The following is a 25,568-nucleotide window of genomic DNA, read 5'->3' as shown; positions in this document are numbered from 1 at the left end:
AGTTCCATCATTAAAAATCATAGGCACCAGAAGAGCTGATACTTTTACCGTCGCCGGCCCACAAAGGTGGAATAAACTTCCTCAATTTATTCGATCAGAAAAAAATATTTCAACATTTAAAAAACTTTTAAAAACATACCTATTTAATGATGCCTTCGACCTTTAGTAGTTTTTCTTTTTTTTTTATTCTTTTAAACGATTTACGAACTGGTTTTATTCTTATAGAAGCTAACGAAGTTTGCTTGAGCCATTTTGTTTTATCTTTTTACCCTACCTTTTGTACTTTCCCTTTTTTTCTTATTACCCGAAATTGTAACTTTTTAATTTTCCCATGCCCCTCAAGTATGTTTTAAATGTTTTTATTTTATGTCATGTAATTAATTATTATGTTAAGTTTCTTATCTCTTTTTATTATTATATGTACATCGCTTAGTAATTGTTATAGGCGATCCATCAAAAGATTGAATAAACTTGAAACTTGAAACTTGAAACTTGTATGGTTGGACTCCTCTGGAGAGGAGCGGGGGGCTGGCAGGGAGCTGTGCCTGGGTTCTGGTGTCTCTGGTTAAAAGGGCATGTTGGGACATGCCACCCCCCAGACCCTTGCTGGCATGGCAGGATCGGGGGCTAAATATTATGGGTACTGGTTTGTTGGTGAATTTGGGTTTGGGTTTGCAGTTATCCCAAGCTATTGTCTGGTGAGGCTTATCAGGAGATGAGTGGGGGGTTGGCAGGGAGCTGTGCCCAGGTTTTGGTGTCTTTGGTTAATGAGGCATGTATGGACATGCCACCCCCCAGACCCTTGCTGGCATGGCAGGGTCAGGGGCCTGATCTTATGGGTACTGGTTTCAGAAACTGTTTTGTCTTGTGGGTATGTTCTCTTCCTGGGTTGTTGCTAAACAGGGTTCCTGGGGTTAATTGAACTTGTTGAGATCCCTGAGGTTGCATCTTTGTTTTTGGGTGGGGGGGGGGGCTGTGGCGGTAACCCGAGGTACAAAGTTTTGGCTCATCCGAAGATAAGCGGGTATTTGGTAGTCAGCTCAGTTGAGTGGTGATGCCGCGGCTCAGGTGACCCTGTAAGGGGGGGGGCATGGCGGTCCATGCCTACACCCCTAGGCTCATCTGGGGATGAGCGGTTAGGGAAAGGGAGCTCAAGTGAGCGAATATGTCTTGAGGCCCATGTCACGGAAGAGGGGCAATGGAGATCCATGCCACCCCCTAGGCTCTTGCTGATATGGCAGGGTCAGGGGAATACAACTGAGTTTTTGTAAAATTGCAGTGTCTTGTAGCTCGGGGTGAAGCAATTGTTCATTGATTATTGGTAGTCCCAATAAACAAAGCTGCGGCCTGATTATTACCATCAATAAAGTTTCTGTTTTATTTATTGTTGACATTATTGCTGAGGATATAAGTGCGTGAGTACAACGAGGGGGTTTTGTATTCAGGGGGTTGGTGATGGGTTAGAGGGGTGTGTGAGGGGACGACAACTTGGCCATTCTAGATCCATATGTTACAGGTCATACAGGGCATCAGCCATGTAGTCAGGACCTGCTCTTTGATCTCCAATAAAAGACTCGCAATTAACTGACCGGTAAGCCTCACTTCGGTGCTGGGCAAAATGGTAGAAACGATTATAAAAAATAAAATTGTGGATCATGTAGACCAGGGGTAGGGAACTCCGGTCCTCGAGAGTTGTATTCCAGTCGGGTTTTCAGGATTTCCCCAATGAATATGCATGAGATCTATTTGCATGCACTGCTTTCATTGCATATTCATTGGGGAAATCCTGAAAACCCGACTGTAATACGGCTCTCGAGGACCGGAGTTCCCTACTCCTGATGTAGGCAAACATGATTTAATGAGATGGAGTCAGCATGGGTTCAGCCGAGGGAGATCTTGCCTCATAAATTTACTTGACTTCTTTGAAGGTGTGATTAAACATGTGGATAAATTTGAGCCGGTTGATATAGTGTATCTAGATTTTCAGAAAGCTTTTGATAAAGTTCCTCACAATCTGTCTCCTGAGAAAATTAAAGTGTCATGGAATAGGTGGCAAAGTTCAGTTGTGGATTAGGAATTGATTATCGGATAGAAAACAGAGGATAGGGTTAAATGGTCATTTTTCTCAATGGAGGTGAGTAAACAGTGGAGTGCTGCAGGGGTCTGTACTGGGACCAGTGCTATTTAACTTATTTATAAATGATCTGGAAATTGGAATGATGAGTAAGGTGATTAAACTTGCAGATGACACTAAACTGTTCAAAGTTGTTAAAAACGCATGCGGATTGTGAAAAATTGCAGGAAATTGGAAGACTGGGCATCCAAGTGGCAGATGAAATTTAATGTGGATAAATGCAAAGTGATGCACATTGGGAGGAATAATCTGAATCACAGTTACCGGATGCTAAGGTCCACCTTGGGGGTTAGCGCCCAAGAAAAGGATCTGGGTATCATTGTTGACAATACGATGAAACGTTCCGCCCAATATGCAGCAGTGGCCAAAAAAGCAAACAGGATGCTGGGAATTATTAAAAAAGGGATTGTTAACAATACTAAGGGCTCCTTTTACTAAGGTGCGTTAGGGCCTTAATGCGCGGAATAGCATGCACTAAATTGCGTGTGCTAGACCTTAACACCAGCATTGAGCTGGCGTTATTCTTGAAGCGTACCATGTGTTTTAGCTCACAGTAATTTCGTGCGTGTGCTAAAAACGCTAGCGCATTTTAGTAAAAGGAGCCCTAAGAATGTTATAAATGCCCCTGTATCACTCCGTGATGCAACCTCCCCTGGGGTATTGTGTTCAATTCTGGTCTCCTTATCTCAAGAAAGATATAGCGGCACTAGAAAAGGTTCAACGAATAGCAACCAAGATGATAAAGGGGATGAAACTCCTCTCGTATGAGGAAAGACCAAACAGGTTAGGGCTCTTCAGCTTGGAAAATAATAACTTATAATAATAACTTTTATTTTGTATACCGCCATACCCAGAGAGTTCTAGGCGGTTCACAGCAATTAATAATGTTACAAAAGAAGATACCATTGGGAATTAACATTTTTTGGAATGAACATGTCATTTAGGTTGACAAGAATTAACATTTTTTGGGGTGTACAGGTCAATGAAGTTGACAGAATATCCAATGGAGTATAATAGGAAAATACAAGAGTGTACAATAGGAGGGAAAAAAACCCGGTCAGAGAAGTTGGTTGGTTTGGAGGGTACATTAGGGGGGGAAGGTGGAGGTTCATGTGTATTGAAGGGAGTAGAAGGAGCGAGAGGGAGAGTTAGGGATTCTGTCTATGGAATAAGTGAGTTTTGAGTTTTTTTCTGAAGTCCAGGTAAGTGGGGGCGTCAAGTATAAATTGGGCAAGCCATGAGTTTAGTTTGGCCGCCTGGAAGGAGAAGGTTTTGTCGACGAATCGTTTGAGTTGACATAGTTTTAGGGAAGGGAAGGCGAATAGATGAATTCTGCGAGAGTTCTTATTATTGTGATCTAATTTGAAGTGGGGGATGAGGTAGCTTAGGGATAGACCAAACACCGTTTTGTAGCTGAGGCATGCGAACTTGAATAGTACTCTGGATTCAAATGGTAGCCAGTGCAGTTTATGGTAGTAAGGGGTGATATGTTCCTATTTGTTTAGGCCATATTTAAGGCGGACGGCCGTGTTCTGAATCAGTTTTAGTCTCCTGGTGGTTTTCTTCATGGAGCCTAGGTAAATGATGTTGCAATAATCGAGGATGCTGAGAATGGAGGATTGTACTAACAGTCGGAATGAGTTGTCATCAAAGTATTTTTTTATGGTGCGGAGTTTCCAGAGCACCGAGAAGCATTTCCTGATGGTAAGATCGGTGTGCTTCTCAAGGGAAAGGTGTTTGTCTAGGGTGACTCCTAGTATTTTTAGGGTTTGTTTTAGGGGGAAGTCCGATCCATTCACTTGAATTGAGGTATCTTTGATTTTATCATTGGGGGAGGCCAGGAAGAATTTAGTTTTGTCAGGGTTTAGTTTTAATCTATTGGATAGCATCCAGAATTCTATCTGCCTGAGTAAGTGTGATATAGAGTTAAGCAGCTCTAGGGTGAAACTGGTTAGTGGGATGATTATTGTGATATCGTCTGCATAAATGAAGAATTTGAGCTTGAAGCTGTGCAGGAGGTTTCCCAGGGAGACGAGATATATGTTGAATAGGGTGGGGGAAAGTGGTGAGCCCTGGGGAACACCACAAGAATTGTCCCAACTGTGGGAGAGAGAGTCGTTCTTTGAGGGGAGATATGATTGAAGTCTACAAAATTCTGAGTGGAGTAGAACGGGTACAAGTGGATCGATTTTTCACTCAGTCAAAAATTATAAAGACTAGGGGAATTTACAGGAAAGTGCTATTAAAACCAATAGGAATAATTTTTTTTTTCACTCAGAGAATAGTTAAGCTCTGGAATGCTGTGGTTGGAGAAAGTTGTTACTGAACGGGAGAGGGAGCCTTGATAAAGCCCTGTGAGACAGACGGGCGAAACATGTTGGACATTTATGTTTCTACCCTCCCGACTAGCGTCAACTAAAAGCTAAGTACTTTCAGAATACCTATACTTTAGTCATAACACTAAAATGTTACACTTAATTAAAAAATCAGGTCCAGTGACGAAAGGGTGCATAAAGCCCGCACTATGAAATACATTTGAGTGCGTGGTGGCCCTCTGAGGATCTATGAAATACAATAAATTTGTGAATAAAAGAGTTTAAAATGGAGTGAGGCACATTTGTAAGAAAATTTCTTGCATTTAACGGACTGAACTATACCATAGTCTCCATTTAAGTTAACTAAGTGCTGAGATTTTCATTGCCCTGTATTAGTAGCATAGAATATTGCTACACCTTGAGTTTTGGCCAGGTACTAGTGACCTGGATTGACCACCGTGAGAACGGGCTACTGGGCTTGATGGACCATTGGTCTGACCCAGTAAGGCTATTCTTTTGTTCTTTTTATTTATTTATATTTATTTGATTTTTCAATCTTAATTACCAAAATAACTTATACAGAAAGCAAAATTAGACACATAAATATCCATCATAGTAAACAATATCGAGAAAACAAAAGTGATTTTGGCTAATTATGCTCAAGTCCTCAAATTATATCCAAAATGTTATAATCTAGTGAAAAACAAAAGAAGATTCTATTAAGATTTAAGGCTGGGCAAAACGTTGAGCTAAGGCGTATATTCCATCAAAATAGGGTTCAGGATTGTTTTTTTTTTCCCAAGTGGGATAGGGACAAAAAGGTTGTCAACTGGTTCATAAAAGACATATTTGACAGCTTGATATAGGACAATACATTTACAGGGGTGTCGCAAATAAAAGGTGGCACTCAAGGATGTAACCCTAGGCTTCATTAACAAAAATTCTCAACTATGCCTCTGCGTCTCATGTCAAATCGGGAAACATTTTGTACTTTTAAGACCTATAAATTCCTTTTGCCTATTTTTGAAGAAATGTTTTAACAATCATATTTTTTCAATTGAGAGAGCTACTGATATGATCAAAGTGGATGGCACTGCTGCCTCTATCAGATATTTCCAACATTTCAGATACATTTAAAGACTCTTGATTTAGTAAAGATTTTTGAACTTTACTTTTTCCAGGAAGATAATATACTGAAGAAAATGGAGGCAACATTTCCTCTGAAATATCCAATATTTCTAGTAAATATCTTTTAAGCATTTCCCTAAAAGTTACAGACGTAAGCCTAGGAAAATTAATCAATCTTAGATTATAATGTGAGTTATTTTCAAGCATTTCCATTTTTCTTCTAAGATTAACATTATCTTTTATCAAGTTCTCTTGCAATTGCTTAAAAGTTGTTATATCCTGGTCATGTTTCTGAAGCAAAAGATTAAAGGCAGTCACTTCAACTTTCATATCTTTTAACTCTTTAGAATGTTCCAATAGTTTCCTTTCAATTTGCTGAAGATTGGGACTTATGGCCTTCACAAAGCCAGGCATAAGATCCCATAAAGACTCAAGGGTTACCGCTGCTGGTTTCTCAGGTAATATCAAAGGTTTAATAGTAAGGACACTCTCACCAGTCTGTAATCCTTCTTGTTGTCCGCCCGTTTGGCCCAGTCTGTCCACCGAAGTTGTAATGGCCTCAGATAATCCAGCTGGAGTCCCTAAAATTGGGGTTCCAGCCTCCAAGCTCACCATCAAGAGATCCCTCACCTCTGGGAAAGAGTAAACACCAAGCTCCGGGGTTTCCTCACCCCTGCGGGAGCTAGTGCTCTGAGGCTGCGGGGGCGGAGCCCTACTATCAGGGCTCAGCGTTATTTCTAGGCCAGGAGGAATCGCAGCGGGCTCGCCTGTATCCTGTGTTCTCAACAGGCTACTTCCCGACTCCACCGACACCTGCTGCATCCGTCTTAGAAGCTCGTCGATAGTGCCGACAATGGGCACCCCGGATCGCCGTGAGGCGGTAGTGGCGCTCTCCGTTTCGGCATGTCAGGTAGGAAATCTTTCTCCAAAGCTAAGCTCTAGAATGGAGCTCTCAGCGCACATCCAGTCAAGTCGCCATCTTTGATCCCTCTTATGTTCTTATGACCTGTAGGAGGCTATTTAAAATTTGAGTTTTTAACGCAGTTTTTGAGTTTGCTTTTTTCTAGTTTGCCTGTAATTTCTTAAAATTTTGCTTTTATAAAACCATTATATTCATGTTTGATATCACAAGGAAAATTTCAAATAAAAGTAAAGAGGAAAAAAAAATAATTGTACCTTTTTTTTTGTATTTGTATTGATGATTTTTAATGTATTGTTGTGGGAAGGAGGTGGGGTGGTTCTGTGTGCATTTTAACTTTATTTGTACTTTGCCTAGAGCAGAGGTGGGCAATTGTGGTCCTTGAGAGCCCCAGGAAGGTCAGGTTTTCAGGATATCCACAATGAATATGCAAAAGATAGATTGCATAATGTGGAGGTAGAGCATAGAGCCTTGTTTTTAATAAGAAAACTATTTATTTAAACAACAAAGGAGTTAAGAAAGTAACTTTTGAGGAACCATAGGAAAGATGGCAAAGTGTCAATTGTCAAAAATTTCCAAGGTATATTATTGCAGTTGGTGTGTTGCCACACACCTTTTGGCAATTTTTGACAATCAAAAATTTTCCCTCTTTCCTATGGATCCTGGAAGTTGTATACTGTTATGCACTGCAGTGTTCTCCCCAGGGCCTTTTAGCCGGGCGCTCCGCCTGCCTAATTTAGATGACCGCCCAGCTGTCATCTATCGGGAATCCTGCAGCTGCCGCCGCTCAATGTAAAAAAAATCCCCCCTCCCCCCCCCAAAAAAAAAAACACCTCTCACCGGCTTGGAGATGCGAACTCATGCTTCGGGGCTCTAAGGTGTGTGTGCTGGCTTCCCTTCGAAACCGGAAGTTACATCGGGGGGGGGGGGGAGGGAGAAGAGAAGGGAAGCCAGCACACACACCTTAGAGCCCCGAAGCATGAGTTCGCTGCGGGCTAAGGCAGGAGACTGGTCAACGACGGATGGAAGCTTACAACTCGCTGACGGACCTGCCTACTTTCTGTTTCCGCGAAGGCAGGACCCGGCAACGAGGAAGGCCCGAAGCAAATTGTAAGTTTCCCTCCGTCGCTGACCTATGGAGGGAAGCTTACGATTTGCCTAGCGACTTTGCCGAGGGATGTGTGAGTTGGGAGGGAAGGGGCGGCTGGGCAGGGCTGATGCTGTCGATGCTCATCTCTCCGCCCTTGTTCTCGTTGCGCGGCCGGTGGCGGAAACAGTGTAGAGCTAGAGCTGGCCGTGGACCGGGAGTGGGCGTTGCTGGCTCAGCGGCGGCAGTTGCACGTGCTTTTCACATGCTATGGCGACAACAGCTCGCTGATGGTGGAAGGCTTTTGGCAGCTCCTGCTCAGCATCGGTTTGGGGCAAGTCAAGACAAGTGGCTACCGGGGGAAGAGGAGGTGGAAGATGCCCGGTACCAGGGCTGGAACCACAGCGGCCATGGCTCTGGCTGCCCGGCTCCTGTTGCAGCTTGGCTCTGGCAGTGCCCAAAAGCCCCAAACCGCTAACCAGACACAACTATCCCAAGGCCGTTTACAGCCAGAGCCCCAGGAGGTGAGACACCGAGTGCCACTGTGACTAAACTAATTCATTATTTGCCTGTGACTTTCTGGTATTTAGGATTAACTCTTTCCATTCAACCCTTGACTTTAAACACACAAGTCTGGAATTCTAAGCACATTTATTTATTTATGTTTACAGGTATTTGGGAACATAAAACATAGTGAAAGCTATTTCTGACCGGTGATAGGACAAAAGCGCGCGAGACTTCGGCGCGCCCACATTTCAGCACAGACAAATTGGCGCAAGACCCCAGCGCGCCGCCTAAAAAGTTACTTATAAAGAGCTCTGACGGGGGCGTGGGGGGGAACCTCTCCACTTTACTTCATATTTTTTGCGCTGCCGTTGGGGGGGGTATCATTATAGAGAAAACTGAACTTTTTCCTAAAAAAAATCGGGAAAAAGTTAAGTTTACTCTATAATGGAGGGTTCCAACTCCACAACTCCTCCCAATGGCAGCGTGAACAGTATGAAGTAAACTGGGGGGGGGGTTCCCCACTCACACCCGCGTCGGAGCTCTTTTAAAAGTAACTTTTTAGGCGGCCTGCTGGAGTCTTGTGCTGATCTGTCTGCGCTGAAATGTTGGTGCGCTGAAGTCCCGCGCACGAATGACTATGAACCGTTGTGACCTTGCCCCCCTCCCCCCCAAAAAATGATTTTTCAGTGGGAGGGTCTTAACTGGTGTTATTTAATAGAGTAGAGACTGGATGCTTGAAGAATGTATGGTAGTCCTGGGTTTATTGATGCAGTTGCAGTGCTGTAGAGAAACACTTTTCTAGATTATACATCTTATTGTTTGGGGGTGTATTGGGGGAGGCTTATCCTTGCTTTTAAAGTTGGACTTATAAATGTATTTTGCATTATTATTTTTGTATTAATAGGATTTTTATAATTTTGACATTGGGGAGGAGTATTTTAATGGTTGTACAGTAGGGTTGTGTGTACATAAAAAATGAATGGAAGAAATTGCATTACAATTAGTACTATTATAATGGGAGTGGGGTCAGGGACGGAGCTTGGACTGAGGTACTCAGTTGGTATTTGTTAAACTTAGGGGGGTACTTGGCTTGAAGTTGAGAAACATTGGTCTCTAGATGACTAGTATGGAGTTCACTAAGTAAGGGTCCCTTTTACAAAGCCTCAGTAGCAATTCTCCCATGGCAAATGCACCAAAGTCCATTCAATTCCTATGGGCTTCAGTGCATTTGCTGTGGCAGAATTGCTATCGCAGCTTTGTATAAGGAGCCCTAAGGCAGGAACTACTGTCTCTGTGCTGTGTCTTAAAACACAGATTGCCGGGGATGCAAAGCATTAACTGATTCAACTTGAGTTTGAAGTACGGTAGTTTTGAAAGAAATGGAAGGTTTGATACTGGTCATTAGTTATTCGGAATAAGAGGATCTGCATTACTTTTTTTCAAGGGTGGCTTAAATGCTACTGGAACACTGCCTAAGTGTCAAACCTTTAAAAAGGAAGTCATATTGAGCGTTGGAAAATAATTAACTAATAAAAATCGTGCACATTTAGTGATCTTTTTACTAAGGCGTGCTAGCTATTTTAGCGCACACTAAACGCTAATGCATCCATAAACTATAATGGACACGTTAGCGTTTAGCGTGTGTTAAAATGGCTAGCAAGCCTTAGTAAAAGTACCTTTTCATTTTCCCCACTACCAAATTTCCCCATCCCGCCCCGCCCGGCTACTTTTTCATGCCACCCGGCTGGAAAAAATTTCTGGGGAGAACACTGCATTGTGTCTTGGGCAGAAGTATTGTGGATACTACTTGGAATTGTTGAGCAAATGAATACCTTTAATATCTTCACATTTCTGAAGAAATTAAGGGAATTTTTCTGCACTTTTTCCAAGCTTGCTAATGGTTTGTATATAGTGATGTTGGCTGAGGTTATGAAACTGTGACATAGTTCTGTGTGGATTTGTTTTCAGGAAGAAGTGAAAGTGAAAATTAAAGACCTGAATGAGCATATCGTGTGCTACCTGTGTGCCGGCTACTTTATTGATGCCACCACCATCACAGAATGTTTACACACCTGTAAGTGACAGTGGGAGGGAAGGGATCTGCAGAAGGCATTGATGTTGAAACAAATTGTTCTAGAATGTTCTTTTTGTTTTGCTTTTCAGTCTATGAATTAAGTGGTCATGAAAGGTGCCTGAATGCCAGCTCTGCTACTCTGATATGAGAGATCACATGATTGAGCAGCGATGTTGACATAACCTGGGGTTAATAGATGTGTCCTCCTAGGTTGCTGCCTAGTGTATATCTAGAGGTGGTATTTCCCAGTTACATTAACCAAATTATATTTTAGAACCAAATCTTTTCCAGAAAAGGGAACATGTTAAAGCTATAGAGCATAACTTTTAGGTTGCAGGAAGGAAGATTTAAGAGTAATGTTAGGAAATTCTTTTTCATGGAGAGGGTGTTGGAGAGGAAAATGGTGATGGCATAAAAAAAAAAAGTGTGGGATAAATACAGAATCTCTAATTAGAAAACAAGTGGTATAAATTTAAAGAGCTAAGGCCAGTATTGGACAGACTTGTACGGTTTGTCCCATATATGGTGATTTGGTGGAGGATGGGTTGGGAAGGGCATCAATGGAAACTCGACTAACTTGGAACATGAGGATGTTACTGGCCAGACTTTTTACAGTAGATATCCTGCAAACAATGGGATGGTTGAATAGGTTGGAGTGAGCTTAGATGGCAACTTCAGAAGTTGGAACCTAGGACAATTCCAGGTAGGCTTTAGTCTATAGCCCAGAAATATTAAAGAAGAGACAAGTTAATTTTAGATGGAACCAGGACTAGCAGATAAGTGGTTTCAATCAGACCTTTTGCATCACATTCACTAAAGAACTCAGCTGACTCTAGTCATGTTGTTCTGAACCACAATTTATTTTAGGGGTCCTTTTTATAAAGCAGCACTAAAAAATGACCTTGGCACAGTTGGATTTTTGTATTAACAGCCACACGCTTTGGCTTTAAAAAAAGATTAGCATGTGAGCCCTTATCACTACCTATTTTATAGGCAGTAAGGGCTCACGTGCTACTCGCATGCTAATCAGTTAGCAAGTGTCAGCGTAGTTGTGCTGATTACAAGACACACCCACTCTCTGCTCTCCCTCCCCCCACCCCCAGACACGTCCCTTCCATGGTAAAAAAATATATATATATTTTACCATATGGTGTGTGCATGCTAACCTGGAACTTACCACAGGTCACCTAAACACACCCTGTGGTAAGCCCTTTTAAGCTGTAGTAAGCATGTGCTTTTTTTGCAACTTGGTAAAGGGATCCTTAGTCATTTAAAGGTACAATATTAACAATATTCCAGTGGCAGAGGCTACAGACAGAAGTTAACAGTAAAACTCAATATATGCAAAATAGCTGAGGAGGTTTAACAATGTCCCATCCCTTTAGCTCTTTATTTTATTCATTCATTTTTATAGCCCGTCCTCCCCCAAGAGCCCAGAACATGTTACAATGATACATGCACCAAAGTTTTCAGGAACAGAGATGCGTACATTGCAGTCAATAACATGTTACAGAATCAAAACACAAAGCTATAGGGATTAAACATAGGCCTGGCTGCACTAAATATAATCGCTGATGCCGATTATCTGGCTGATTGCAGAAGAGTGATCGATGTACCAAAAAGATTGCATGCAAATGATTCACGTGGAGGTTCGTCGTAATCCTTTTGGTCAAAGACCAGCGCCCTAACTGAGACTAGCCCTACCTGTGTACTTCCTTGTTCAGTAGGAACTTGTCTAACTTTGTCTTGAATCCCTGGATGGTGTTTTCCCCTATGACAGCCTCAGGGAGAGCGTTCCAGTTTTCTACCATTCTCTGAGTGAAGAAGAACTTCCTTACATTCGTACGGAATCTATCCCCTTTCAATTTTAGAGAGTGCCCTCTCGTTCTCCCTACCTTGGAGAGGGTGAACAACCTTTCTTATCTACTAAGTCTATCTCCTTCAGTACCTTGAATGTGTACTTCTACATCAGGGCCCCCCTCCCCTGAAGGTCTGTCCTCCCCTGAAGGCCTTCACCCCACCTCCAAAGCCCTGCCTGTCCCCCCTGAAGGCCTGTGCCACCATCCCTGAAGGCCTGTTTCCCCCTTGAAGGCCTGCATCCCCCCCCCTTGAAGACTTGTTCCCCCCCCTTAAAGGCCTGCCTTTCCCCTCCGAAGGCCTGCCTACCTGTCCCCTCCTGAAGGCTTGCCCTCCTTAAAGGCCTGCATCCCACCCCTGAAGGCCTGCCTGCCTGTCCCCCCTTGAAGGCTTGCCCCCCCTTAAAGGCCTACATCCCACCTCTGAAGGCTTACCCCCTCTTAAAGGCCTGCATCCCACCCCTGAAGGCCTGCCTGCCTGTCCCCCCTTGAAGGCTTGCCCCCCCTTAAAGGCCTGCATCCCACCCCTGAAGGCCTGCCTGCCTGTCCCCCCTTGAAGGCTTGCCCCCCCCTTAAAGGCATGCATCCCACCCCTGAAGGCCTGCCTGCCTGTCCCCCCCTAAAGGCCTGTTCCACCCCTACCCCGAAGGACTGCTCACCACCCCACCCCCCCGGAAGGCCTGTGTGTTCCCCCTGGCCTTCCTGCACCGTTTACCTTTGAGAAGCAGCCTGCAGATAAGATCACGATGCTAGCGATCTTTGCACTGCTTCTGAGCTGTTTCCCATGCAGCGGTCCTGCCCCTTCTCTGACATCAGGCAGGATCGCGGCGGAGGAAAAGCTCTGAAGCAGTGTAAAGATAGCTAGCATCACGACCTTATCTGCAGGCTGCTTCTCAAAGGTAAACAGTGCGGGGACACCAGGGGGGGAAGTCGGACAGCAGCACTTCCCGACTGATCCTCGCTCTCTAAAGCAGGTGCGGCAGCGGCCGGCCAGCAAGAGCAGCGCTGCTGCTCCTGCTTTAGGGGGCGAGGGTCAGCTGAATCGGGACCCGATTGATTGATTGTTTGTTTGTTTTGAATCGATTTCGAATCGATTCACCCGAAGTGAATCGGTCAACTTATTTGAATCGTGAATTGGGCAGCACTAGTTCCAAGTCTATCCATATCTGGATGATTGGCTCAGCAGAGCCCAGTCCGAATCCAAGGGGCACCTAGCGTTGCATCAGGCTGTCCAATTGTTTCATAGACTAGGCTGGGTGATCAGCTTTCGCCTTGTTTCAACGCAAGGCCTGGAATATCTTGGGGGGGGGGGGGGGGGGTCCATTTTGCCACAGGGATGATCGAAGTGTTTCTTCCCAAGTTGCGCTAGGAGAAGCTTTGGTAGCTGATATGGGCCTTTCTGGACTTTCAGGCTTCGACAGCCTGGCCATACCTGCAAGTTCTGGGGTTCATGGTTGTGACCATTAATGTAGTTCTTGGTTGAGGGTGCACTTATACTTGCTGCAAAACAAACTATCTCCTGTTGGAGTCTGCAGAGGGGTCTGTTGTATGTAAGACTCCCATGGACGATGGAGACTCAGCACAGTCTAGTCTGGTTTTTGAACCCCCTCTGTCCAGAGTAGTTCTTGATTATGGGTGCCAATCTTTACGGCTTGGGGGCACTTTGTGAGGACAGTCTGGTACTGTGCTATTGGTCCCCTTCTGAGAGAAAGTGGTTGATAATTGTCTGGAGCTTTGAGCAATCTGGCTAGCTCTCTTAAACACCTCCAAAGAAATGGCAGACTGTAGAGCAAGCTTGGTCTTTATTCAAGGACACGGTGATCGAGGCGCAAAATCTGCATATCCCAAGATTCAGAAAAGGGTGCAAAAAGAATCGAACGAAAGACCTGGCATGGATAACAAAATAAATGAAGAAAGCGATAGGTGATAAGAAGAATTCATTCAGGAAATGGAAAAAGGGCAAAACTGAGTAGAACTGGAACGAGCACAGGAAGTATCAAAAAGAATGTCACCTTGTGGTTAGAAAAGCCAAAAGAGAATATGAAGAAAGGCTAGCCAAGGAAGCACGAAATTTCAAACCGTTCTTCAGATATGTTAAAGGGAAGCAGCCGGCTAGGGAGGAGGTGGGACCTCTGGATGACGGAGACAGGAAGGGAGTGGTGAAGGAGGAGAAAGAAGTGGCGGAAAGACTAAACATGTTCTTTTTGTCTGTATTTACAAAAGAGGACACATCCAACATACCGGAACCTGAACAAATCTTTAAAGGAGGCCTAACAGATAAATTAACATCCATGGAAGTAAAACTTGAAGACATATGCAGGCAGCTAGAAAAATTAAAAACTGACAAATCGCCGGGTCTGGATGGAATCCACCCAAGGATTCTGAAAGAACTAAAAGAGGAAATAGCGGAACTACTATAGCAAGTTTGCAATCTATCCATGAAAACAAGAGTGATGCCGAGGATTGGAAGATAGCCAATGTTACGCCCATCTTTAAAAAGGGATCAAGAGGTGACCCGGAGACCGATGAGTCTGACCTCGGTTCTGGGGAAAATGGCGGAAGTGCTGATAAAAGACAGCATTGATGAGCATTTTGAAAGAAATAAACTTCTAAAAACAAGCCAACATGGCTTCTGCAAGGGGAGATCGTGCCTAACGAATTTACTGCACTTCTTCAAAGGAATTAACAAATGAATGGAAAAAAGGGGACCCCATAGACATCGTATATTTAGATTTCCAAAAAGCCTTTGACAAGGTACCTTATGAACGCCTACTTCAGGAACTGAAGAACCATGGGGTGGAAGGAGACGTACATAGATGAATCAGGAATTGGTTGGCGGGTAGGAAGCAGAGGGTAGAAGTAAAGGGCCACTACTCAGACTGGAGGAGGGCTACGAGTGGTGTTTCAGGGGTCGGTGCTCGGACTGCTGCTATTCAATATATTTATAAATGATATAGAAACAGGGACGAAGTGCGAAATAATAATTTGCAAACGACACTAAACTATTTAGTGGTACTCGGACTAAAGAGGACTGCGAGGAATTACAAAGGGTCCTGAACAAACTAGGGGAGTGGGCAACGAGATGGCAGATGAAGTTCAATGTAGAGAAATGTAAAGTATTGCATGTAGGAAGCAGAAACCCGAGGTACAGCTATACAATGGGAGGGATGTTACTGAGTGAGAATAACCAAGAAAGGGACTTGGGGGTAATTGTGGACAAAACAATGAAGCAGACGGCACAGTGCGCAGTGGCGGCTAAGATAGCCAACAGAATGCTAGGTATAATCAAGAACGGTATTACAACCAGAACGAAAGAAGTTATCCTGCCGTTGTATTGGGCGATGGTGCGTCCGCATCTAGAGTACTGCGTCCAATACTGGTCGCCATACCTTAAGAAAGATATGGCGATACTCGAGAGGATTCAGAAGAGAGCGACACATTTGATAAAGGGTATGGAGAATCTTTCATACACTGAGAGACTGGAGAAGCTGGGGCTCTTTTCCCTGGAGAAGAGGAGAATTAGAGGGGATATGACAGAGACTTACAAGATCATGAAGGGCATAGAAAAAGTAGAGAGGGACAGATTCTTCAAACTTTCAAAAACTACAAGAACGAGAGGGCATTCGGAAAAGTTGAAAGGGAACAGATTCAAAACCAATGCTAGGAAGTTTTTCTTCACCCAACGTGTGGTGGACACCTGGAATGCGCTTCCAGAGGGCGTGATAGGACAGAGTTCGGTATTAGGGTTTAAGAAGGCATTGGACAATTTTCTGAAGGAAAAGGGGATGGGTATAGATAGAGGACTACTACTCAGGTTGGGCCACCGTGCGAGCGGACTTCTGGGCACGATGGACCTCTGGTCTGACCCAGCAGAGGCACTACTTATGTTCTTATGTTAAACTTCAAGAGTGGGTTCCAGACCAAGATGGTTTGAGCCTTCTTGACCAAATCCACAGTGGTGACCTATGTCAATCGGCAAGGGGGCACCCGGAACGTGCCTCTGCGGCAAGAGGCTCAAATGCTCTTTCACTGGGCGGAAAGGCATCTTCTGGCTCTTTCAGCTGTGCACATAGGAACAGACAACGTGCAAGTGGATTATCTCATTCATCAAACTTTGGATCCAAGGGAATGGTCCCTGTCCCAGTGAGACTTCCAATACATTGTAGAGAGATGTGGACACCTGATGATTAACCTGATGGCATTGGCAGTCAACAAGAAGGTGGCTTATTTCTTCAGCTGCCGTTGCAAACCTGGAAGTGAAGGGTTGGACCAAGGGAATGGTCATTGTCCCAGAGAGCCTTCCAATACATTGTAGAGAGATGTGGACACCTGATGATTAACCTGATGGCATTGGCAGTCAACAAGAAGGTGGCTCATTTCTTCAGCCGCCGTTGCAAACCTGGAAGCAAAGGGTTGGATGCCATGGTGCAGCCATGATCCCAAGTGGAACTTCTCGTGTCTTCCCTATATGGCCCATGATAGGCCGCTTTCTGTGGAGAATCAAGATACACCAAGATCAGGTGATTCTTGTGGCCGACCTGTCAACTGTAGCTGGAGCAGGAGCTCAAACTTTTCTGGCACTCTCACCTCCTCACACAGGGTCCTATTTTCCTGCAAGATCAAGACCACTTTGGTCTTATGGCCAGAATCTTGAATGCGCAGACTTAGTACGCAGAGAGTACTCGATGGGAGTGATAACTGTCATCTTGAGCAGCAAGAAGTCAGCTATGATGGTGTATATGAATGCTTGGAGGAGTTTTCAGCATTGGTGCGCTCGGAAGAACGAAGATCCAAGCTAGATGTTGATCTCGTTTGTGCTTGCCTTTCTTCAGGGAGGCCTGGAAAAGCTGGACTTTCCTGCTTTGTTTCTAAGCCCCTGAGGGTCCCTCTGGCTGCTCATCCGGATGTAGTTAAGTTTCTGAAGGGTGCATTATGGCTGCACCTTCTGTTATGTCAGCCATTTCTGACTTGAAATCTCAATCTAGTTCTCAGGGCACTTGCTAGTTCACCCTATGAACTGTTGGACCAGGCTTATTTGATAGACCTCACCATTAAGATGGTGGTCTTGGTGGCCAATATGTCGGCCCACAGAGTTTTCATACTTCAGGCCTTGTCCTTCAGAGATCCTTTTCTGAAGATTCCAGATTCCAGCGTGATCCTGCACACTGTTCTTTCTTCCAAAGGTGTTCTAGTTTACACATTAACCAGGAGGTGCAGTTGCCAGCCTTTGCACCCTCGCATTCGAACAAACATGACAAGATATTTAAAATTGCTGGATGTGCACAGACTTTTGCTGAGGTACTTACAAGTCACAAATGAGTTTCGTTTGTCTGATCATTGGTTTGTGCTGGTTGGTATAGCCTGTAAGGGCTGACAGGCTTTTAAAGCCACCATTTCCTCCACTTACATCGGAGCAGGAAAGTGGCAGCCTCTTTTGGTAAAGGCTCACACAACACGAGGTGTAACTTTCCCGTGGGCGGAATCTTTTGCGGTTTTCCCAGAAGAGATTTGTCGATTTTGCTTTCGTTTCTTCAGTTCTGGCAGCTGGCTAATCGGTCCCACCTGGCTAATCAGTCTCACCCTGAATTTGAGGGACTTCTCTGTTACATCCCACTTGTCAATGTTGGATATGGCAGTGGAAGGAAAGGTACAGAGATGGAAGATGGATGATAAGCACAGAGAAAGAACATAAGAACATAAGTAGTCGCCTCCGCCGGGGCAGACCAGAGGTCCATCCCGCCCAGCGGTCCGCTCACGCGGCGGCCCATCAGGCATATTGGCATAAATGTTAAATGGGCAGGAGACCCTGCTGAGTTAACAGAAGACAAACAGAAACCAGAGTTGGGACCAACATGATTTGAATAATAAAATGGCCAGACAACAAAAAGGTAGAAAAAAAAAATTATTTTCTATTTTGTGATGTCAGATTTGAAATGTGTATCCTGCCTGAGCTGGTGTTACACAGCGAGTGCAAGCTGGGACCTAATTATTTTGTTTACACCACAGCATCGGCATGTGTTTGGAGAGGGCAAAGAATGGGTGAAGAAGCTACAAAATAAATCCACCGGGATGCTTGAAAAAAAACCCATCCAGTGGGATACCTATGTGGGATCACTGCGGGAGTCATACCAATAAATAGGGTCGCTAGGATATAGACTTAATAGAGCAGGTCAGTAGAGTTAAGGGGGCCAGTAGACTTAAAAGGGGGTCAATGGTATGGGCAGACTTGATGGGCTGTAGCCCTTATCTGCCATCATCTTTCTATGTTTCTAATTGGGCAGGAAAATTGATTCGAAAAATTGATTCAATAGGCTGAATTGAATCAAAATTTTTTTTCCATGAATCGGGCAGCACTTTCAAAGGCATGGCTCCCAATAAAGGTGTTAGGGTCCAGCCTCTAGTACATTTTAGGGGATGTGTCTCAGAATTTTACCAAAGGTGGATCCGCATCACTTTGGACCGTTAGGTCCTGGAAGTCATTTGAGATGGTTATTCCTTAGAGTTCAATCATCTTCTTTCAGATTGGTTTCTAGAGTTTCCCTATTATTCCTACTGGAAGGTGGCAGTGATAGAGGACATTTTACAGCACTACCTCAGTTTGCAAGCAGTGATTCCTGTTCCTCGAGAAGAGCAATGATTGAGAAGTTATACCTTTTACTTTGTAGCTCCCAAGCAAGAAGGAACATTCTATCCTATATTGGATCTTGAGTCAACAGAGCCTTATGGTCAAATCTTTTTATTGTGATTGCAAATAACAACCAACCAAGAACAGGGCAAAGTCAAAAGAACCAACCATCAACAATACAGCATTTTTAGGTTTGTAGTCGGTAAAACAGAAGTAGGAAGCCCCCCTCCCCCCCACGCCAACCCAACCTAGCCAGCAAAATCCCCTAGCATACCCTCCCCACCCCCCAAAGAAACAGACAGAAGAGAATAGGACCAATAGGTCTCTCGCATCCCAAAGGCCCGTACTCTTGTGGCCTTCGGTATCTTCAATGAGGATTCCCCCCTCCCCCCAGAGCTTAAAGGTAATTGGGTTTTGGATGGAAACTTTGATCGTTTATTGTTCTGTTGAGGGTTTTTCACTTCCATGGATCTATCAGAAGCCCATCTTCATATTCCTATTTGCATAGCCATCAGCAATTCTTTTGTTTTGCTGTCTTTAGGGCAGCACTTTCAATTTTTGCTGTTTCATTTGGTCTGACCATGACTCCATGCACCTTTTTTCAAGGTTATGGTGGTTGTTGCATCAGCGTTGTGCAAGGAGGACATTCTAGTGCATCCATACTTCAACGATTGGTTGGGTTGATTTAAGTGAAGTCTTTTCAGGAGAGAGAGAGAGTTATCACCAGATTAGTGGTGAATTTCACCAAACGTCATGTTTCTTCTTGGAGTCCGTTTCGACACTTGGAGACAGGCAAGGTGTTTCTACTGCAGGAGAGAATCGTTAAGCTTCAAAATCAGATTACAACTAATACAGAATACTGAAGCTTGGCTGATTATTTTTGTTAAAAAATAAAATAAAAAAATTTGAAGATGTCGTGCCCCTCTTGAGTCAAGTTCAAATGTGCCTGTCTAGTTTTTAAAATATTTTCCATTGCATTCTGGTTATCTCCCCATGGCCACGAGCCATATGCAGAAGGAATCCACTCTGTATTTTTTTTTCTCTGACCCTTCTACTTCACCAGGAGCTCTACTGCCACCTGAAGTTTTTCCCTTCTGCTCGTGAGCCAGAAAGAGTGTTTCTGCTCTGCTCTCTCCTTTTTCTTATTTTATTTGGTGTTTTCAGTTTTTATTTGGTATTTTTAAGTGTTCAGAGCTTATCACCTTCAGTGTCTGCTCTGCCTGCGTAGAGAAGAAGCAGACTTAGGTCTGCAGCTGACAGGCCGATCCCTGGTGGTACCTGTTAGCCAGCCTGTTCCCTATAATGCTTTTACTAAATGCATGTGAAAGTATATGCTTCATAGACCATGTATATTTGTACCCAGAGTGGACAATTTTCAAATTGCCTTTTTCTGCAGGTAAAACACAGGAAAATAACCCTCAACTGGTTTTGCTCAAACTTGATATTCTCCTAATCTATTACGTTTTATAATAAGATATAAAAAATGTAACCATAAAATTGAATTATAGGGTACAGAAAGGACAGTGATGAGGATTTCTGCAGATAACTGATGTAATCCTAGCCTGAAGAAATTGCTCACTGTGTCCATGGTGTGGCAGCATTTCCCTATAATGCTGGGAGTAGAACTTTTATCCTTGCTGTAATAGATATTGATCTGCATTGTCCATCTCTACTGAGCAATTTTTTCTTCTGTTGTGCAAACTGCAGTGATGGAACTACACACACATCCTCAGCCTTCATTTATCAAAAGGCATATTCTGTTTTTAAATGTAATTTTAATAGCATATCTTAATTTTCAAAAACTAAATGTTACAAACAACAAACAGTATTTTATGAGATCAACATGTATAATCTAAATCAAGAGAATCTACTATTCCAAAATTAGTAATATCAGTTCATTCAAGTAACCATTTAATGATTTAATAATATCATAATATTTAACAATAAAAATATTTCAAAAACTCAGAGGAAGGAGCAGAGAATTTCACAACATTTGCATATCTCCATTAAGACAGTCATCAATAATGCATTCATTAATAAATAGTTTACTTCTTTGAAAGCAGTCAGAGACTAATTCAGACTTCAAACTAAAATCCGAGGAGACGTTGAAAAGCAAAATGTAGGACCTTAACCATCTGAAGAAAGCAAGTGTTCAGAAGTCTATGTGCAGCCAAATCCCAATAGGTGCAGCGCCAAAGCAAAGTGCAAGTACAGCAATCATGTGTTCAAAATCGTGTTCAGGAATATCAAGAATAAATCCATCCAATGTGAAATGTTGAATATAAATACATTCCATAACAAGTTCAACTCCCTCAACACGAGTCATGTTTCTTTATCAAGAGGAAGAACTGCGCAGGTAGGAAGATGAAACTAGCTTAGCCAGGAGCAACGGTCAAAGCTGCCATTAAAACATATATATTGCCACCTTTGTAGCTTTTAATCAAGATTAGGCCATTTATTACAAATCCTCACATAGAAATCAAACTTTGCTTTATTGTCCTGGGAGGTGATTTATTTATTGCTATTTTTAAAATGTTCTTACAATTTTAGCAACCAAATATGTTTTTAGACCATCTAACATTAAGTTAATGCTACATGTTTTGCTTTATCTGATGTATACATACTTTGTTAAAAGCATGGTCATTTCTTTAAACGTTGTCCTCTGGATTCTGTAAAGGGCATTCTGTTATGTCCCTTCTGGATTCAGTAAGGTAGGTGTTCAATCCCTTCCCACAATCCGGGAATTGAAGAAATCCAAACACTTTTTGAGCACATGCTCCTCCCACCTTAGAGAGAATTAGAGCCTCCTGTATTTTCAAATTTCTGCAAGCAATCCATGGAGAAGTCTTTTGGATATTCTCTGCATATTTTTCTTATTTTTTATGTTTAAAGGTTTTTTGTTTTTGTTTTTGTGGCTTGAGTGCTTTGAGACCCCCGTGCGGTGTCCTCTGCTGGAGGAAGGGATGCAGTCCCACGGAGCCAGACTGCTGCTTCAGAGAGAAGCTTATGTGGATCTGTGGAGCCATCCTGCTTGTCCCACCCTTCTCAGACTCGTGGTCCATTCCCCTGGGAGTTCACTTGCCCTCTGACTCTGTCAGGGGTTTAAGCACAGGCTGTATATGTCCTGAGTAAAATTCCCTCTGGGTTTCAGGGCACAGTCTGAAGATCTTGAAGTTTGGTTATTTGGAGTAGTTACTAAGGCAGAAAATCCTTTTCCTCTATTCAGATGCAGTGTAGCAGAGCTGGCAGTCAGGCACATCAGACTGTAAGTACAGCTCCATTGTTTACTATGGGAGCTTCAGGGGTAGTCTGCGAGACTATGTGAAATGCATTTTTTCAGAGTTTCTGAGGGTAGGGTTCAGGTCTCCCACCTCCCCAAACCTTAAATCGCTATTTTTTACTGTCATTTTCTTTATTTTTGCCATTTTTGGTGTGTATTTACTGGTGGTAGCCATCTTGGATTATTATCAATCTTTTTTTCAAAGTTTTTTTTATTTCTGCCTCAAAACTCCTCATTTTGACTAAAAATAATTTGGAACGGTCTCCCCAGTCCCTAATCTGTTGTATGTGTGCATTGATTGTGCTGGATTGGCGCTGGACAGTGACCATCTACCGCATGCTACTGTATGCTGGGGAGGGGGCGGGTGCTTCGGTCTTCACCTCCTTTAGGTCCTCCAGGGCTGGGTCTGTGATTTTGGGAGAAGCATTCGCTCAGGGGGCCGTTCTGGAATATGGTTCCAAACACTGCGTTCCGAGTCTGGGGACTCTCTTAGCACGGTGTGAGCACCTCAGCAGGGCCCTACAGTGAACAAGGTGTAAATTTTCACCAGACTCTTCTTTTTTTTTTTTTGGCTTCTCTGGAAAGTGTATTCTTCAGACCCAGCTCATTGGTTGCAGATGGCAGGCCTATCGGTTAAGCCAGTGCCAGAGATCCTTTCTCAGGAGCCCTCTCATCCAGCTATGGCAGAACTCGATTGCATTATGCCATATGGATATTATGCCACTTTTGTCTCTTTACACTGCTTCTATTTTGGATCCAGCTGATAACCCTTGCTGAGATTAGTCAACATGGTTGCCCTGAGAGTCTGGATTTGGGTGAGGAACCCTCCATCAGCAGACCTTTAAAGCATGGCTCTGTTCACCATTTTATTGCTGAGGTTCTGAAACAGCTAAAATTGGAATCTCCACTTCCCATGTCAGTGTTCGGTAACGAACTGTTCTAATGTGCTATCCTTCTCTCTCTCTTTTTTTTTTTTTTTTTTCCCCCATCCCATTCACAGCTTCTGACCTGGTTACAGAATAGTGGGATGCCCCAGACTGCTCTTTCCAACTCTCTCAAGCTATGTCTAAACTTTATCTGCTGGCTACTGCTTTTCAGTAGTTTTTGAGCAACCTAAGGTGGATTCTGCAAAGCTGCAGGGTACCTAGTGCAAGGACCTCCCTTGTGATAGAGGAGTTGTATTTAAGGTCTCCCAGGATCGCAGAGTGGCTATTATATTAAAAACAGCTTTTTGAAGTGGCTTCTTCAGGCATCAGGGTGGCAGCTTCCTTTATGGCACATGACTGTCACACGAGATTGCGCAGGTTGCCCTCTGCACAAGTGGATGTCTGTCCTCAGCTCGCGATGGACGGTGTGGATTATGTGGCGGACGTCCTTTCTGATCTCATTCGAGTTCGTACTGCTTCTGTGATGTCTATGTGTCGGCCTCTTTGGATCCATCATTAGGCTGGGGACACTGCCTCCAAGGTCACTTTAAGCAGACTAACTTTCAAGGGTTGGCTTCTTTTTTTGGGAAAGGTCTGGATAACCTCATGGCCGGTGTTGCTAATCGCCATCCTAAGTTTCTCCCTGTGAACAAGGCTCGTCAGACTTCGGGAGAGGACAGTAGTAATTTTCGTCTCACTGTTTTTGTCAGGGATCCTTGGGCTTTTCCTCCCAGAGATATTCCCAAGGATACAGTTCCTGTGTCAGAACTTTCAATTCCAGACATCCTCAGGCATCCGAATCCCAAGCAGCTATTGCTCCTAAACAGCCACACCAGAGGATTGCCTTTCTCAGTTATACCAAGAGTGTACTCGCATGTCCTTGGATAAATGGGTGTTGGACATCATTCGGGAGGGACACAAGATTTATTTTGCCTGCCTCCAAATTTGTTTGTGGACTCGCCGGCAGGTCAGCTGGAAAAGGAGTCAGAGTTCTGCACTAGTTTGCAGCATCTCTTGCACATCTGAGCACTAGAACCCATTCCAGAACATGACTCGGGCTTCAGCAGTTACTCCTTATACTTCATCGTGCCAAAATATGGTTCGGGGGATTGGAGGCCCATTCTGGATCTCAAGTCAGTCAATCGCTTCCTGTGGATTCCTCACTTCTTTATGAAAACCGTACACACAGTCATTGCTGCTGTCTCTCCTGGGGAGTTTCTAACATCATTGGATCTCACGGAGGCTTGTCTCCATATTCCAGACCATTGTAGATTTCTGCGTTTCCATGTTCAACAGCATTTCCAGTTTGCGGCTCTTCCCCTTGGGCTTCCTCGCAGTTTCACCAAGGTGTTGGTAGTTGTAGTAGCTTTTCTCCCCAGGCAGGGTGTCCAGGCTGATCCTTTCTTGGACGACTGGTTGATCCGGGCTCCATCTTGACACAAGTGCACCTATGCTGTGGAGACAGTGGTCTCTCTGCTACAGGGCTTGGGTTGGGTTGTCATCTTTGAAAAGAGCCAGTTGACACCATCACAGACCTTGGACTATCTGGGCCTTTTCTTCGACACCCAGCAGGGTGCGTTTCTTCCCAAGCCACATGCGTTTCTTCCCAAGCCACACAGTTTGAAAATTCAGCAGCAGATCGGAAATCTTCTGAACCTACCAGCTCCCATGCCCTAGCATTATACAGGGACCTAGCAGGTGCTGGGTTCCATTGCTGCCTCCTTGGAGGCGGTCCCTTAGGCCAGTGTGTACATGCACCCTCTATAGGAGTCCCTCCTTTTTCAATGGTCTCTGCTACATCTTCCCCTTCAGAAGCTGCTCCCCTGGATGGAACCCACCTGCAGCAGTCTGTGCCAGGACAAGCTTCTTTAGATCTTGGAGTGGTTAACTTACGATGGATGCCAGCCTGTCGAGTTGGGGTGTTCACTGTGGGGATTGTTCTATTCAGGGGCAGTGGATTCCTCATTAGAGGTGTTGGTCAATCAATCGTTTGGAGCTTCAGGTGATTTACCTGGCGTTGCTCTTCAGCCCACTCTGGAAGGAAAAGCAGGGCGAGTGTTCTCAGACAACACCATGGCAGTGGCGTATGTAATTCGTCAAGGGAGCAAAAAAAGTACTCCCTTGGGCCAGGAGGCTTGCATGCTGTTTCGCTGTATGGAGTTGCATCTTCTGTCTCTCTTGGCGGCGCACTTGGCCGGAGTCGACAATGTACAGACTTCCTTAGTTGACAATCCTGGACCGGAAAGAATGGGCCCTCTCACAGAAAGCATTTCCATCTGATTGTACAGCACTGGGGCCGTTCCCAGATGGCTTTGGCAGAGAACTCGTAGGTCCAGCACTGCTTCATTCGAAGAATAGAGCATGAAAGCTTAGGGCTGGACACCTTAGTTCAGCCCTGACCAGCTCATGAACTCCTTTATGTTCTCTCCTTGGCCTCTAGTTGGTCAGGCCATCTGCTGGATAGTGATGCATAGTAACATAACATAGTAACATAGTAGATGATGGCAGATAAAGACCCGAATGGTCCATCCAGTCTGCCCAACCTGATTCAATTTAAATTTTTTTTTTTTTTTTCTTCTTAGCTATTTCTTGGGTTCCAACTGCCGAAATCTCTGTTAAGACTTACTCCAGCCCATCTATACCCTCCCAGCCTTTGAAGCCCTCCCCAGCCCATCCTCCACCAAACGGCCATATACAGACACAAACCGTTCAAGTCT

At 44.1% G+C, this 25,568-nt stretch overlaps 1 protein-coding gene across 3 annotated transcripts in view; it reads left to right on the top strand.

The window, feature by feature from the left end:
- Positions 1-25,568, top strand: part of PCGF1 (polycomb group ring finger 1) — a 126,384-nt gene that overhangs the window by 9,926 nt on the left and 90,890 nt on the right. For all 3 annotated transcript variants that reach the window (XM_033955016.1, XM_033954998.1, XM_033955008.1), the window contains exon 2: positions 10,059-10,164. In XM_033955016.1, coding sequence (XP_033810907.1) covers positions 10,059-10,164 — 106 coding nt within the window. The remainder of the gene's footprint in view (positions 1-10,058; positions 10,165-25,568) is intronic.

This window comes from Geotrypetes seraphini, chromosome 1 (genome assembly GCF_902459505.1).
Source record: "Geotrypetes seraphini chromosome 1, aGeoSer1.1, whole genome shotgun sequence".
Classification (NCBI taxonomy): Eukaryota; Metazoa; Chordata; class Amphibia; order Gymnophiona; family Dermophiidae; genus Geotrypetes; species Geotrypetes seraphini.
This window is presented reverse-complemented; position numbering and strand designations above follow the sequence as displayed.